General features: G+C 36.8%; 1 protein-coding gene across 4 annotated transcripts in view; it reads left to right on the top strand.

The window, feature by feature from the left end:
* msl-3 (male-specific lethal 3) overlaps positions 1–16,687 on the top strand; it is a 229,436-nt gene that overhangs the window by 58,113 nt on the left and 154,636 nt on the right. For 3 of the 4 annotated variants that reach the window (XM_090382005.1, XM_090382004.1, XM_090382006.1), the window contains exon 4: positions 5,257–5,301. The exons of the other annotated variant lie outside the window; for it this stretch is intronic. In XM_090382005.1, the coding sequence (XP_090238131.1) occupies positions 5,257–5,301 (45 nt within the window). The remainder of the gene's footprint in view (positions 1–5,256; positions 5,302–16,687) is intronic. 4 annotated transcript variants of the gene reach the window in all.

Raw genomic sequence — 16,687 nt, 5'->3', positions numbered from 1 at the left:
AATGCTCTAATTGGAAGGGGATAGATAGATAAACACTAATAAAATATAATGGAACTGAACTGAGAGTTTATTCAAAACAATAACTTACAACTTATAATTTAAATTATATTGTACAGCTTTTATCATGTATTTTAGAGAAAACATCTTTCCTAACCAAATAGTTCAAATGTATGATTAAAAAAAAAAAATAGTTATGTTATACATCTTCGACACAAAAATTACTACATTCATCTGTCGATAGAAATTGAAATGACTACATAACAGTAATAAAGTTCTAAAGAATACAGTTTTGTCTAAAGCAACAATGGCTACAAAATTTATTAAAACTCGAAAAATTGACTGCAATGGGAAAACTCAATGCAACTAAAATTCCACTAATAAAATTATAATATTCTTAAAACTTGTTTCATTACAAAATACTGAACATTTACATGTCCAGTATTTTCTCAACTTGTTTACTAGACAGTAAGCTCAAATACCAGGCTGCCTAAGTCAAAACCAAACATCTAGCAGCCTTGTTTAGGGGCAAATGCAAATAACATTTAAGAAATTTTATCTACTTCACATTCTATAATTTTAGCAATTCGAACTTTGAGTAGTAATGTACAATTCATACAGTGTTTTAGAATTAAAACAACTGTATGAATTGTGTTATTATTGCTTAAAGAAATCTTACAATTGCTTAATAAAAAAATTTAGCATATTACAATTTTTTGTTTAATTACTTATTAATGTTGTTAATTTTTTGTTAATTTACTCAATATATGCATAATGAATTCTGACAACAGTAGACTTTCAATAATGCAAAATTGAAGAGAGTGGGAAAAAAAAACTTTAAATTATTGAAAATTCATCTTATCGAAAATTTACAATTTAAAAATTATTAAAAATTGTTTAGTATTGGTAGTGGCAAGTGATTCAAGAATGCAAGCTTGTACAGCATCAACCAAAAAAATAGCCTTTCTGTATTACCTGTCCATCCCCTCTCATAATTTATATAGTCACCCACCTCAACATCACCAGATGGAAATTTGTTCCAATAATTAACTACCCACCAGCTGAGAGCAAGTTTCTGTGCATCTAACCTGCAACCATCCTTCCTGAATTTGAATTTATGCAGGTTGAGGAATTTATGAATCTCACATGTGTAGTTTTGAGTAAGAAGAATGCCATCAGCATTGAGCTTACTCAACCCAATCAAAGCCTTAAACACATTAATGAGATCTCCTTGCAGATGCTGCAATTTTCAGAACTGAAACTCCTCTTAAGGAAGAGCACCCTTTTGTTCCATTCACTAATCTCGTTGCTCTTCTCCGCACCCTTTCAAACAGATCCACATCCTTCCTAAAATGAAGCTTCCAGACCTGTATAGAGTACTCATGATGTGGCCTATTCATTCCCTTATACAACAAAATAATCATCTCCTTATCAGTGCTGGCAAAATTTCTGAATATCATTGACAAAACCCCATGAACTCTCCTGGTAATCTGTCTGCACTGCTCAGAAAACTTCAAATCTGACTGCCTAGTTACTCCAGGTTTTTTTCATTCTCCATTACTCTGTGTGTGGTACCACATAGTTGGTACATTATTCTGGGATTACTGCTACCCATATATGCGTATCTTGCATTTATCAATGTTAAACTTCAATTTCCACTTAGCTTACTACCTAACTTTTCTAGATCTTGTTACATTAGTATATCCAGATTACCATGTTTAATCACCTTGCCAACTTTTGCTTAATCTATGAAATTTGACTTTGAGCCTGATATGCCTTCATCTATCATTAACAAATACAGAAAACAATAATAGGTCCAGCAAACTCTGGGGACTCCACTAAGATATTAAACTATGTGAAGAAAAGTGCTAAAATACAGTAAGCCTTAATGATAACACTGTTTTACTAAATTTTTTAAAAAAAGTTTTATAACTACTGAACTATATTATGATTAAAAATTTAAACATAAATTTATACACTCACTTTATTTAAAAATTTAAAACAATCAGCAAGAAAGATCTGGAGCATTTTCTTCATCGATTCATGTTCCACAATGTTCTGAATGTGATTTATTACAGAGAATTTGTTTTCTGTTACATTTGGAATATTTTAATACATCTCCTTATTTCCAAGCTTCTTTCACAACTGTCATAATCTTTGATTTACCCTCTTATTAATCTTTTGTTTAGGTACCACATTTACAAAATTATCACTGTACACATATATTCATGAGTGTACAGCTCACTGTATACTGGTCAGCCCTTCTGGATAATCAACTTTCCATCCATTATTTTATATTAGATATTTAGTCCCAACCAGAGTAAGCCCTCTTTCTTCTAATGCTTGTTTGATTCCACCTTCCGCTTGGTCTACCTTTGGTTTTTTTTTTTTTTTTTTATATGAAACCCCCAAACATGAGAGGTATTAGAATCTATAGCACTTAGTACCATGCATGGATTGGAAGTTGAGATGATGAAAGAAGATATTTGTTGGCATTAGACTTGAACTTCTGTAGATTGTAATTTTCAGGAAATCGTATGAAGATCTCCTGAAAATCATACATTGTTCCAGAAAATGGAAGTTCAGTGAATAAAGGAAGAAGAAGAAAAGTTGGTTCTGTGAGTTTGAAGTTGGACAGTAAAAACCTATTGGCTTGTTGTGGCATGTCTTCAAACTGCTTTTACAGACTTGTTATCTCCATATTCATTGAACTTGTTACAGTTTTATTTTATTCTGTTCAAAAAACAACATTTATTTTATGTTATATTATGACTTAAGTTGTGTAAACCTCTCTAGCTGGGTTATTGCCCTTTATTGGATGCAATGAATGATTTATATATATAAGTTTGCTTTACTTGGGAGTTCTGGAGCAACCCATCTGGCATGGTTGTTAGCCTTGTTAACTTGAGAAATCAGAAAAGATTTTGTGATCATTTTCAGGGGGGGTGTTTTTTTTTTTTTTTTTTTTTGTTTAACTGACATTGCAAATTGGAAAAGAAAAGAAATAGTTTTAAACACGCTAATCATACAACTTTGCTTATCTTTTGTATTTGTCTAAATATTTAAACACTTATGGGTTACAGGTGAGTACTGCATACAGATCTGGAAGCCTCATTTAGGAAGGATGTGGAGCTGCTAGAACCAGTAGAGAAGGGCAGTGAGATTGGTGAGGGGAGCAAAGGGGGTGTTCTTATCAAGAAAGGTTTCAGTCCTGCAAATTGCAGCTTCTAGGCACCTGTGAGGTTGATTGGATTGAGGTGTTTAAGGCATTGAATGGATTGAGCAAGCTCAGTGCTGATGGGATTCTTTCTCTTGCTCAGATCAGATCATACACACATGAGGGGGCACAAATTCAAATGGAGGAAGGATAGTTGCAGAATATATGTGCAGAAATTTGTCTTTAGCAAGCGGGTGATTGATTGCTGAAACAAAATTCTATCTGTTGTTGTTGTTGTGGAAGTTGATAGCTTAAGTAAATTCAAGAAAAAACTAAAAACTATTGGAGGGAATAAATGAGTGAAATGAGAGGTGTGTGTTTTTTTTTTTTTTTTTTTTTTAGCTGATGCTGTCAAAGCTTGCTTTCTTGCATCATTTGCCACTACTATTATAATGCTAATATAAATATATCCATTGCTGTGAATAATTTGGTAGGAACTGTAAGTTTAAGAATTCAATTGTTTTTGTTCAGCTGTATAAGTGAAAATGTGTTGTGTCATATCTGAACAGGATTAAAGATAAGTTTAATTCTTAAATATTTTCTCGTATGTACCTCCTATAGGTATATAATATTATGTGTTTTAAAAATTTTACCTAATATGCATTGATGTAGTAACTGGGAATACTGTAATATTATTAATGTACTTGCATATTGATTACTTGTTACCATGGTAATATTGAAGTATTGTGTCTTAGGTTTAATTTAACCTTTTAACTGAAGTTGTGCTTTGCCTTGGGAAATTGCTGAAGGCAGTTTTAAGAATTGAGGCCTCGTGTGCTACTCTGCACACTCTATGGCATATGTGCAAAGTAGCCTAATGCTGCACATAATGCCATAGGAGATGCATTTGTGTGGAAAAGTATAGACTGTGAGGTAAATATAGTTTTATGATGGACAAATTTGAGTTCTGGAAGAAAAGAATTGCCATTTAAGAAGTAAAGAAATAAAAGCACTCAGCTGCCCTACCTAATGCTACAGCCTGCTTTATGCTTCTGGCTACATGATGGAATCACCACAATCAGAAGTTGTTGGTTCCATACGAGGTGGCTATTATTAGTCACTCTGCTGTCAGGGAAATGGAAAATATTTTATGTATTAAGAAGACCTGGAATAGGACCATTGTATGTTTGCCAGAGGAAAAAAATTATGACATTGAAGACCAAAAGATGATATTGTTGTACATGTTGGTTATAATGATATCAAGCATGGCCCATCTGAAGCATGACTTAACAGACAGTAGGTGACATTTAAAAAATATGGCTGTTAGGGTTGAATTTGAAATTGTCAGAATTTTATCAAGTCAATAAAATGGAGTTCATGATGAGAGCCTTGTCAGTCAGTACTACCTAAGTAACAAGAGAATGCAATATTCTTAATCTATTTTTTATCAATAATTCATAATGTATTAAGAATTTCAAGGCTCACAGGTTAGAATATTTCTTTGCATCACCTGTGCCTATTAAGAGAATGGACTCTTTTATAGAAATTGATACCCTTGAACTGAAGGGGAAGGGTGCATGAATATTGTCTGATGTGTGCACACTGCTTCTCTCCCACCTGAAATGTCCTTGCAAATTTTCAGTCTCTTTTTTTTTTTTTTTTTTTTTTTTTTTTTTCGCCTTGCAAATGAAGAAATTTTATAATAGATCAGATTTCGTTCAGCCTTCTCCAGCATATCACCTCTTGCTGTATTCTTAGCTCTAGTTCAGTAATTAAGATTTAGAAAATTAAATAAATATACATTAACTTTATGGGACTTAGTAGTATGTATATACATAATATCAAATCCCTAACTCAAATATTTTTAGGTGAGGGTAGATGCTTATTGACTACCCCTCATAGATTACTTATTTGAAAATTGCGATATTAGTCAAGTTTGTATGCAATGATCATTTATAAGCAAGAGTAGAATGCTGCATTGAAGTAGTTTTGTATTCAAATAATTTTTCTTAATGAGGAAACAAAATTGAGGTTTTGCATTTAGTTCCTGTTTCAAGCCACTTTAAGGAATTGATGGATTATTACAGATCATTTTTTAATAGTTATATTTTAGGTAAAACTTTAGAAGGCTATTCTAGGAGGTCAGGGTAAGTTGTACCTTTTTCTATTTTTCTGAGGAACACAAATCAAGAGACTAGTAGATATTTATTGCTTACTAAAAGGACATAAGTGGCCTTTAACAAGAAATAGTTATTTGAAATTTTAACCACCATAAGAGGGAACGGACTAGAATTTTTTCACAGAAAAATTTTACATAATTTCACTATTCACTTTAGGATACATTTAGTAATTCAGGAAACAAATAGTTTTCTGAATTACTAAATGTATCCTAAAGGTGTTATAAAATGGTGTTCTAAGGTATTCTAAGATGTTTTATTCAGTTGTAAAAATGTTTTCTATGATAAGAGGTGCAATATTTTAGATTTAATACAGCTGGCTACCTTCTACATATACCATACATTTCATTGCTTGAATTAAAAATCTAATGAGAATTAGCTAATGTATTATCTATGTGCTGAATGAAAGGTGATAAAAATTTTGTAATGTTCTAAGAATTTTAACATCGATTTGCTTGTTTTCTCTTATAAGTATTTATAGGACTTTATAAGTATTTATTTTCTTTATGAGTATTACAGAAACCTTAGTTTCTAGACCTGTGTGTGGTCAAAGGGAAACACAAATAGCATGTATGAATCAGCTGGTGGATTATTCTTAACATTTAATGATAGTTGAACTTTAATGGTGCGATCATGTCTTTGGTAATGAACCTGATACTTTTTTAAAAGGTAAGGACACTGTTTCACAATCCTTGACTGACCTTCCTGTTAATATATTTTACTTAATTTTTTTGTTCACAGTTGATGGTTTATTATTATGTATGTCTACCAATAGAAGGTTGATAAGTAAATGAACATTCTAAACTCAGTTTACTATTAATTTTGACACACACGAGTGACAACATTATGATGAGTATAATGAACAAATATATAGATAAATAGTGGGCCAGTAAATTGGAATGTCTTATCAAGAGGTATTTTAGATTTTCAATTATTGACTGGAACTTATGGAGTGGCAGTTCAATCAGTAGTAGAATATTTCTGAATTTGCTAGATGACTATTTTCAATACCAGCATGTTAGAGAAGTAACAAGAGAATGCAATATTCTTAATCTAATTTTTATCAATAATTCATAATCTATTAAGCATTTTAAGTGAAGGAACCACTAGGTGGCAATGATCATAATATATTTATGTGGGATTTATTAAGTGAGATAACCACAGTAAGGGCTAAGAGGTGAGGAAATGGATTTCGTTTTTATAAAGGTGATCACAGTGAACTTAGAACTTTTTTGACTTCTTTTCGGTGGGACTAACTATTAACAAATGCAAATGCTGCATGGGATGTGCGGAATTTAGAGGCTATTAAGCTTTTTATACAAACAAAAAATGTTGAATGGATGTCCATACTTTCCAGTACATTGGATTTTACATAGATACACAAAAAGATGGTGATACCATCTTTTTGACTTATTTTGACCTCCCTCTCTTTCTTACAGTTATAACATAGTATTTCTCCATTTTTTTTTTGCAAAAGGAATAGTAAAACTATGGCTGTGAAAAAAATCTGCAATCTTATTCTTATTTTTGCTAATGAATAATCAATTTGCCAGTCTATAATTGCATAAAATATGTTGGATACAGATGTGTTACATCTAGCATTAACCTTTTTTGTGTATGTGTGGTGCAAAGCTAATTAAAAATGTCCTTAAGGTGCCATAGAAATATCGACATAACATTTCAAAAGACTCATAAGATTTCCCATTTTTATAAAATTTGGAAAAGGTGGAACATTTGCTTTGTAGGCTGTGTATAGTGAGTTTTCAATTTATACTTGCAGGAAGTGCAGTGTAATCAGATATTTGTATAAGAATTGTGTTAAATGCATAGAAGGAAGCAAAAATAGATGCCACATTTCAAAGTGAAAATGATAGTCATAAATGCTGAATTTACTTGCATCATTTATCACAGAACATAATCATTCTCTTTTTCACTTTGTAAATAGTGAAACAACAAAAAAAAAAATAGACATCGATAAACAAAAACAGCAGGCATTCTTAAATGAAATTGTAGGAGAGAGAAAGAAGTGGTAGTGACTGCTTTGAAAAAATTTACCATTTTCAATTGATAAAAATGGTAGTAATCAAAGTAATTCCAAGCTATATTTCATTAAGGTACCGTCCTAAAAAAATCATCAAATGGAAAGCAACCTGTTCTTACTGCCATTGTTGGAAGGCAGAGTATAGTACTGGGAATTTTCTGAACAACCTGAAAGCCTGTGGTATTCCTTTAGATAACTGTCTGGTACTCGGTGGTACTAATGCCCCTGTTGTGATAGGCTTTCAACTGGAGCAGCAAGTTACTGTATTAAAAGAAAACTTGTGCACTTGAAGCAGCAGTAGACTGTCCTTGTCATTTGATTAATTTCAACGCTAAGAGGGAGGACTGCATGCATTCTTGTGAAAGTGAATGAATATCTGGTGAATCTTCTATCTAGAAGGAAGTACTAAAAGGAAGAATAGATTCAAACATTCAATTGCTGCATCCCACTGAAGGGGAAAAAAATAGATATTGAAGCAAGCATGTATATATACTGCCGTCTTTGGATAAATGTTTAATTAGACTTTTAGAACAGTGGCATCCTATGAAAAGTTTATTATAAGTTATGAGAAAAGTGCACATTTTTGCAGAAGGCAAAGTCTGCAAGACCTTGAAACAATTATAATAAGTTGCTGGTGTGTGTTTGTAACAGACAGCCCAGACAATCCAAACGGCGCCTCCGTAGCCAGGTGGGAAGGAGCAGCAGTGCATAGCACACGCTTCTTGATTAGACCGGGGTTTGAGCCCGTCACCACCAAATACGGAGGATGCAGAAATGTCAGGGAATGACCACCGCATATTCCCGGAGCAATATGGCCTTAGTTGCTAATGCTCCTAAAAACAAAATAACAAACAATCCAAACAGAAAATCACAGGTAGAAAAATGCAAGGTAAGATTATCTTTGAAAATAAATACTGGTGAACATTCCTATTAATGTACCTTAATATAAAATGTGTATGTTGTCAGCGAAATTTAATTTCAGGTCCAAAGTCTGGATTTTAAAATTTTCTTACTTTCTTCCTCCCACATACAGTTACCAAACCTGCTGCTTTTAAAAGTCAAAATATAGCAGCTATGAAATGATGAGTTTGTGGAAAAGAAGAATAATGCATGGGTTGATTATAAATTTTAAGGGGATACAGAATCCTACAGTAAGTATAAAAAATTTAACCATTTGCTGTCCAGTTTCTCCTCTAAAGCACCATCGTAAAATTCTCTTTCGATCCAATGTCCTCTCAGGTGCACCTTTCTGTTCTGCCAATTTTATAGCTTGTTTTTCCACTCTTCCGAAGTAATTATTGAATTGCCTTCTATTTATACTTCATATAAATCCCTTTCACAAACTAACTAAATGTTTACATTCAATTGTTACCAGCTGGTGGCTGTAGGTTTTCTTCTACATTTTTAATGTTCACTGTGCATTTATTCTCTGCTAGAAACAAAGTGTTTTGTCATGGTGCCATCTCAAAGGGGCCTTTCTGATGAAGAAAGTGAGAAATTGTTAGAACTTTACAATTCAGAATTTTATTTAATTTTGTCCAATCGTGAGGATAATGTTATTTTTGATCCCAGTGATAACCTTGCAGCAGTGATGAAGAAATTGTTGACAATCTTTCAACCAGTGCTGGTGTGGCTTCATTTCATCTCATCTAGAAACTTCTTCAAAGTGTTGAGGGTAGTGGGTTTCATTTGTTCATTGATCGATTTTACACTAGTATTTAACTAGCAGAACTACATAAACAGAATATACATCTAATGGGCACCTTGGGAAAGAGGAAAAGCTTACCACTAGAGATTAAGATGACAAAGAAAATTGAAAAACATAGAGTTGTTGGTTTCCGACAGGAGGATACAGTTCAAGTGCTAACATGGAAAGCAAAAAGAACTATACTTATGCTTTCTGCTTTCTATGATATCCAACCTGTGGTTACAACAAGAAAGGTAAAAGGAGGGGAAATCTTATAGACTGAAAAGGCAGTTGCTATTTGTGAAAATACAAAAATTATGGGAGTAGTAGTCAGAGCTGACCATTACTGTGTGAGTTATTTGTTCACTAAGAAATTGATGAAATGGTGGAGAAAGTTGTTTTTCTGGCTATTAGAAGTCTTAATTGTTGAACAGCTTCATCTTAATGATGGCAGCGGATCCATCTCAGAAAAAGTGTTTGTCGCACTCACTTTCGAAAGAAACTTGTTCAGCTAGTTGTTCCAAATAAAAATGTCTTTTCTAGAAAAAGGCCATAAAATTCAAAGAGAGATTGGATGGTTGTCCTCATTTTGCGATGAAACGAGAAAATTCAAGCAAGGACTGTGCAGTATGTAGGGACAGAAGGGTTAGCGGTGGAAGAAAACAGAGTTTGGTATTGTTTACTGGTGAATGTTTCCAAAAATACCACACACTAAAATCATCATTGGTTGCTGCTAGGTGGCGAGTTATGTAGTTGTGTGTTAATTTGTACTCTTAAATTTAACTGAAATTAATTAGTTTTAACGCTGTTTAGTGATATTTTATAGCTCTGAGTGATTACTCAAGGTCATTCTTACCCGCTGAGAGCATTTTCAACGTTGGATCCAAAGATGCAGTGAAGTATTTTTTGACTTATTTTTCGGATAACAATTTGTACTGTAGTAAGTAATGGCGGACTCCGTTCATTGTATTCTTAGTTAGACTTGCTAGGCCCGCCAAACGTCATGTATGTAGTTTGCCTATCTCTTTGCTGTTGCCTACCTGCCAATGTGCGCCTTTTAGATGCAACCAAGCACCTCCAGCTATACACCTGCTTTCACTCAGTCCTTCCAAAATAATCTGTATCCCTAGGGAACCCCTCTGTTGACTGATAATCATTGTCTCCATTCTTAGCCACGCTGAAATACACAACCAAACAATATCAAGTGTAAAAGCCTATATGTGGTAATAACAAGACTGGTACCTGTCACCTATGTAGAATGGAAAAAAACCTCAATTCAAACTCACATATCAAATGCATCAGGTACAATAACCTTATTTGCTGTTCCTGCAGCAAGATTGCACACATAAATAAACTGCCAGCAAAATTCCGGAGTTCTTTTTTTTAGGGAAATGCTGCAAATCCCCCCAGAAGTCAGTCACATCTCTTGAATTTCCAGAAATAGGCACCTTCCAGACCTCCAGGACACTCCGAACTAAGGATCTGCCTCGTGGGAACTTAGGGGCAAGTAATGACAATGAAATACTGTGTGGGATGCCATACAACAACAACATTGCGGACGGAAGTACACTAAAGGACCAGACACCGGAAAAATCACAAGATTATGAAAGTAACCAGCAAGCATAATACGCCTTCCTCCTCCAAACCAATTCACAATAAAAATTATATCACCCAGATAAAATTGCCGATAAATGACCTCTCCGATATTAATGACAACTATGAAGTAACCTCCATTAATCTAGCTACTTTGCGACCGCAAGTTTTAAATAACAAGAGTAGAAGGCGACGTGTCAGTGACAGCCACGTACATGTGAACCAGCTTGGTAAACAAAGCCAAGCTGAAGCTGGCACTAAGCAAGAAGAGTACTCAGTTTGGGTAAATTGTGAGCTGAAGGAGGGCCAGGAAGGCTGTGCTTCACAACACTCAAATGAAGACACCAGACCACTGGACATCCCTCTAGACCAGACTCTGCCTGAGGTTACTAGAGAAGTCACTCGTCCTCAGAACTACATTGAAAGATCTGTTGAAGGACCAGAGTAGTAGAGTCTCAGTTAGCCTCGGGGGACATATTGTCACCTTATGGACCAAGCTGGAGATAATCTTAAACAAGGAACACATGGAGCATGAAAAGATGAAAGCGAAGGTGGAGGCATACTTAGAAGAGAGAGAAAAACAAATGCCATACGTTCTCTCTTATTCAGATACACCGAGGACCAAAATAACAGCTACTGCAACTGATACAGCGGGGACAAAGCAGAATAAGAGAAGAGCACTGTTACCAACACCAAATTTGGTCATCTTAAGACCAAAAAACCTGGAAGAAGTAAAAACTAGTGATGAAATCAAAACCAAAATAATGACAAATCTAAAAGAGGACCTAAAGCAAACGAAAGTAAGGGAAATTAGGAAAATGAGAAATGTGGGTATAGTTGTAGAGACAGAGACCAAAAAAGAAGCATGGGAAAATAATGGAAAACCCAAAGATTGCAAACCTTGGACTGAGCACGGAGCCACCCAAAAGTAAACAAGGATATTACTGCATAAGAACTGACAGAGCAAATATATCAAAGGAATCTCCGGGGGGGGGGGGGATATCCGGAAAGGAAATTGCGACAGTTAATAACTCCGAAATACTCCATCAAATCAAGGGAATGTTTCAGGAAATAACTGGGTAGTTGAACTAGTGCTGGAAGCCTGGCAAGTAATATGAAATCAATCAAGAATCTACATAGACTGGGGATCCTGTTGCTTCAGGGAGCATGTGGCTGTTCCCAAGTGCTACAAATGCTGCAGGTTTGGCCACACATGTCTAGGATATCAAGACATGTGGTCACTGCTCTGAAAAGGAGCATGACTACAACACTTGCCCAAACAAGAACCACGACTCTGTATGCGCAAACCATAAGTTGCAGAAACTAGACCATGATCACTCCATCAGAGATCCGAAATGCCCGATATATCTGAAAGCCAAGAGTGTCTACCAAGGAAGAATTAACTATGGAGACACGAATTAAAAACTTTAATTCCACAGTGATAAAGATCTTACAGAGAAATGCATAATGGGCCAGAGTGGTGGCCATCCAGGTCAGAGTAAAAGCAGAGGAGGAAAGTGCAGACATTATACTACTCCAGGAGCCATATGTACATAAAAAGCTGGTCAGGGGCTATCCACTGCATTTCAAAATTATTCAGACAGTTGAGGATATCCCCATGGGTGGTCATGTTGATCAGAAATCAGAACATCCTGGCCACCAGGATCATGCAGTTCTGCATGACCTGGGCCGCATGCACACACCTTATCACAGTCCTGGGCGTGTTCTACATGGTGTCACTATACTGCCGATCAAAAGAAGAAATAACCTTCACAATAAACTATTTACGACTTTTGGATACACTGCCTAACCAAAAAATTATCATCAGCGCGGATGTCAATTGCCGTTTGCCAGCATGGCATAGTGCTACACCGGACAGAAGAGGCACCAGAAATGGCCAACTTCTGGAGGACTTCCTCATGGGCTCCCAATTTACTGTTCTAAACCAGCCACATCATCTGCCAACCTATTGTAATACCAGGCGCCTCCGTAGCCAGGTGGGAAGGAGCAACAGTGCGTAGCACACTCTTCTTGATTAGACCGGGGTTCGAGCCCGTCACCACCAAATACGGAGGATGCGGAAAGGTCAGGGAATGACCACCGCATATCCCGGAGCAATATGGCCTTAGTTGCTAATGCTCCTAAAAACCAAATAACAAACAAACAACAACAACAAATTGTAATACCCTGTGGGAGGCCACGATCGACATCTCCCTGGCATCGAGAAATCTTGATGGGTTCATGACTGATTGGAGGGTCGAAGATTCGTGGACCACTTCAGACCACCGGGTCATAACCTGCAAGATAACAAGAACACGACCAGCCAAGCAGATGATAAACAGATACGCCATAACCAGTGCCAACTGGGAGCTCTTCAGAAACCTATTGAATGAAGCAGTGGAATGCAATCCCTGAAGTTTAGACCCGCAAGCCAACCCGAACATACTGCAAGATAAGACAACTAAAATAATCACAGATACAAGCAACAACGAAGCTATCAAAAGGAACCCGAAACCCGGAGCCATCCCCTGGTGGACTCCGGAAATCAATACCCTCTGCAAAGTGGTAACCAAAGGAAGAAAGGAGTTTCAATGAGCTCGCAGGACGTGGCCAGAAGCCGAAGGGAAAACGCTCAGGCAATATTATAGGGAAACCAGAAGCCGATACACGGACACCATCTGGAAAAGTAAGGAACGAACTTGGGAATGCTTAGTGACAACAACTGGAAATGATGACCCCTGGGGAACAGTCTATAGGGTTATTACCAACAAACTCCTTTGGGGGGGGAGTAGTGACTACCACACAAACCCCACGTCAAATGACAACTTGGGAACAATTGGTGGACAACATCTTGAATGCCATATTCAAGGAACCGCGGTCCCAACTCTACAGGAACAAAATCATCTCTGTCAAGAAAACCGCAACTACAACACACAAACCACGGAGCCCCCCCCCCCTCAAATGGAGGAGCTCAGTGCTGCTACCGTCCGGATAAGAAACAGAAAATATCCCAGCCTAGACATAATAGAACCCGAAAAACTTAAAAAAGTAATAGAATATTCACCGCAACTTCTATTGACCTTGTTCAACAGATGCCTAGAGGTAGGGAAATTCCCAACAAAATGGAAAACAGCCAACATAAAACTTATCAAGAGTCCAACTAAGAAATTAGAGTGCCCGAAATCCTACAGGCCTATCACACTTCTTTCAGTAGTTAGCAAATTGTTTGAAAAGCTACTGCACAAACGAATCCTCCAACACTACGAAGCGGCTGGCCTCCCAGCTGGGAATCAGTTTGGATTTAAACCAGGATCCTCCACAACAGAAGCCCTTAGAAACCTACTTAACAAGGTCAAAGAATGTGACATCAAGTATTTCCTCGTAATACAGATTGACTTTGCTGTGGCGTTCGATTTACTCTGGTGGCCGAGCGTCCTGGGCAGACTCAGGGAAGCTAAAGTACCCATCAACCTCTATAAAGTCATAGAAACCTATCTCTCACAAAGAAAAATTGAGATAAACACTCCATACAAAAAAATTTGCAAGAACAGTACACAGAGGATGTCTACAGGGGTCTGTATTGAGCCCACTCCTGTGAGACTTGGTATTTGATGAGTTCTTGAGGATAGACCTAGGGGCGGTGGGGTGCCGGCCTTTGCAGATGACCTGATTTTTATAGTGCAAGCAAACTCCAGAGCCCAGTTGGAAATTCTGGCTAATCAGTCCCTGCAGATACTCCAACAGTGGGCCAAGAAGAATTTCTTAACAATGTCACCAACAAAGACATCGTCGGCGCTGCTTAAAGGAACCCTGCAACTGAGATGACCACCCCAGATTAAGATTGATGGGACAACTATCAAGTCTGCCAGTCAACTAAAATACTTGGGTGTCATACTAGACAATAACTTATCCTTCCAACCACATCTCAAATTCCTAAGACAAAAGATCAGAAACTACTCTGCCATGGTAGCTAGGGTCTCAAAAAGCATACCCTAGCCTTATACTACAAGACAACCATCCTCCCAATAATTACATTCGTTTCAGCAATCTGGTACGACAAAAAGGCCTTGGTCGTAAATAAGAGAACCCCGGATGCAATTCAACGCTGCAGGTGATAGCAGCAGTACTTCCACTTGATCTTGAAATCGCAAGAACAGGACTCCTTTACTACTTATCTAAGGGAATAACCACCACTTTCCTGGAATTTACAATAGACCCAACAAACAACCATAAGGCAGAAAAAATCGGGCTTCAGTCTCACCTGCTGCAGGACAGGATGGGCAGAAACAACCAGGAGCCATCACCCACAAGTTCTTGACACAACTTGAAAAAATTTATCCAAAATCGCCTACTTTTAGTTCTTTTCGGGGTTGAAAACAACGTACTTGCTAACTGGACACGGCCCCTTCAACACAAAGTTAATGGACTTCGCCCTTGTAGGGGACTCATTCTATACATGTGAAGAGATTGAAACCTGGGAACACATCGTGTACGACTGTCCGCAATATGAGGATCTCAGGTGCATTCTAATCACAAGTATAAGATACCTCCCCAAAGGGCAAGAGTTTCACCTACTAGATTCAGAGGAGGAATACAAAGCCCTAACCAACTTCACTCAAGAACTGTTTTCAAGAAGGAGAACGCTAAATGCAATACACCAGGAATGAAAGACGACCAGCTAGATAACAAATCAGAACATCCTTTTGGACACACCCCGGAATGATAACTATGTGGAAGATACTAGCTGTCTTGCCTAGGAATAGTGACGGTGCACTTCCTACATATGTGTATGTGTGGTTCTTGGAGTGCCAATGTCTATGTCATTTTCTTCTAATTTGAGCTTGATCTGATCTACAACAGCTCTTGCTCTTTGAGCATTCAATTGGACCAGATTTAGAGCCCTAGTCATGTTTATATTTTCAATCTGGCCTATAATTGGTCCTAGATTGTATAAGTTTTATCATTTTTTTTATAGCAGAGGCATTTGTCATCCCTGATGCTGTGTGCATAGTCAGTCAGCCGTGCTGCCTTGCAGGTAGCACATTTTGGCTGTTGAGCCTTATTTTTGCAGCTTTTGTCATCGTGGCCAGCGACTGCACAGTGACCACATACGATTCTTTTTGACTGCAGTCCCTGGCAGTATGACCATACTTATGACATTTAAAACACTTTTGTATGGGGAAATGTTCCCTGAATCTATGGCTGGTCCAGCCAGCATAGATTCTCAGTTGTTCCTGCAGTGCCTTCCATATTTTAGGTGTAATTTCTGCTATTATGTTAAATTAACCATTTCTTTTGCTTTTGGTTCCTCTTTTTAGAAGGAATTCAGCAGCAAATTCATCTATTGTCATTATGCTACTGGAGTTTTTATAGTATATATTCATCATTAGGTCTTTTTCTGATGTTGCCTCTGGTACATAAAAAATTAAGATGTTAGTAGTTTTTCCTTTCAGCTTTTCTGTTTTAAGCCCAAGTTTTGTGACTTCAGGTATTGCCTCCACCTTTTTTAAATCCTCTTTATTTGCTACTTCCAGTAGCACCCCATTTTCTTTCACTTTTTTCATACTTTTAATTTTTATGTCCTTTAAGTAGGGTTTTAGTTGTGTCATCACTGTTTCTTTGACAGCCTCACTGGATTTGTGGGCCGAGTCAGACATTGCTTTTAGTATGACAGTGTTTGTTTCTTTATTTCTGGATGTCTGCTTTGCCTTGTTAACCTCTTTCGGCCTTTTAGCCACTGTTTTATTTGCCCTTGCTACTTGGGCATAACTTAATGTGTTGATCTCTTTATAATTATTTTTTTCTTCTGTCACAGTTTCCACTTTGGTTTTTAAAACTCTGTTTTCTGTGTTCAACTCTGACTCTTTGCTCCAAGACTGTCCAACAGTTGACTATCTGTAGTCTTGTTGCAGACATTATTCTTTTTGTTTGCTTGTGGAGAAAGTTTTCTAGGTATAGTTTTAACTCTTTAATTTGTTTGATTGGGTCTTGAATCTGGTTAATGGTTTCAAACTTTATTTCCTCTTCTGTTTTGT

This window comes from Mastigoproctus giganteus, chromosome 9, assembly GCF_048544385.1.
Source record: "Mastigoproctus giganteus isolate SK-2022 chromosome 9, ASM4854438v1, whole genome shotgun sequence".
Taxonomy (NCBI): domain Eukaryota; kingdom Metazoa; phylum Arthropoda; class Arachnida; order Uropygi; family Thelyphonidae; genus Mastigoproctus; species Mastigoproctus giganteus.
The sequence above is the reverse complement of the archived record's forward strand: the minus strand, read 5'-3'. Positions and strand labels throughout refer to the sequence as shown.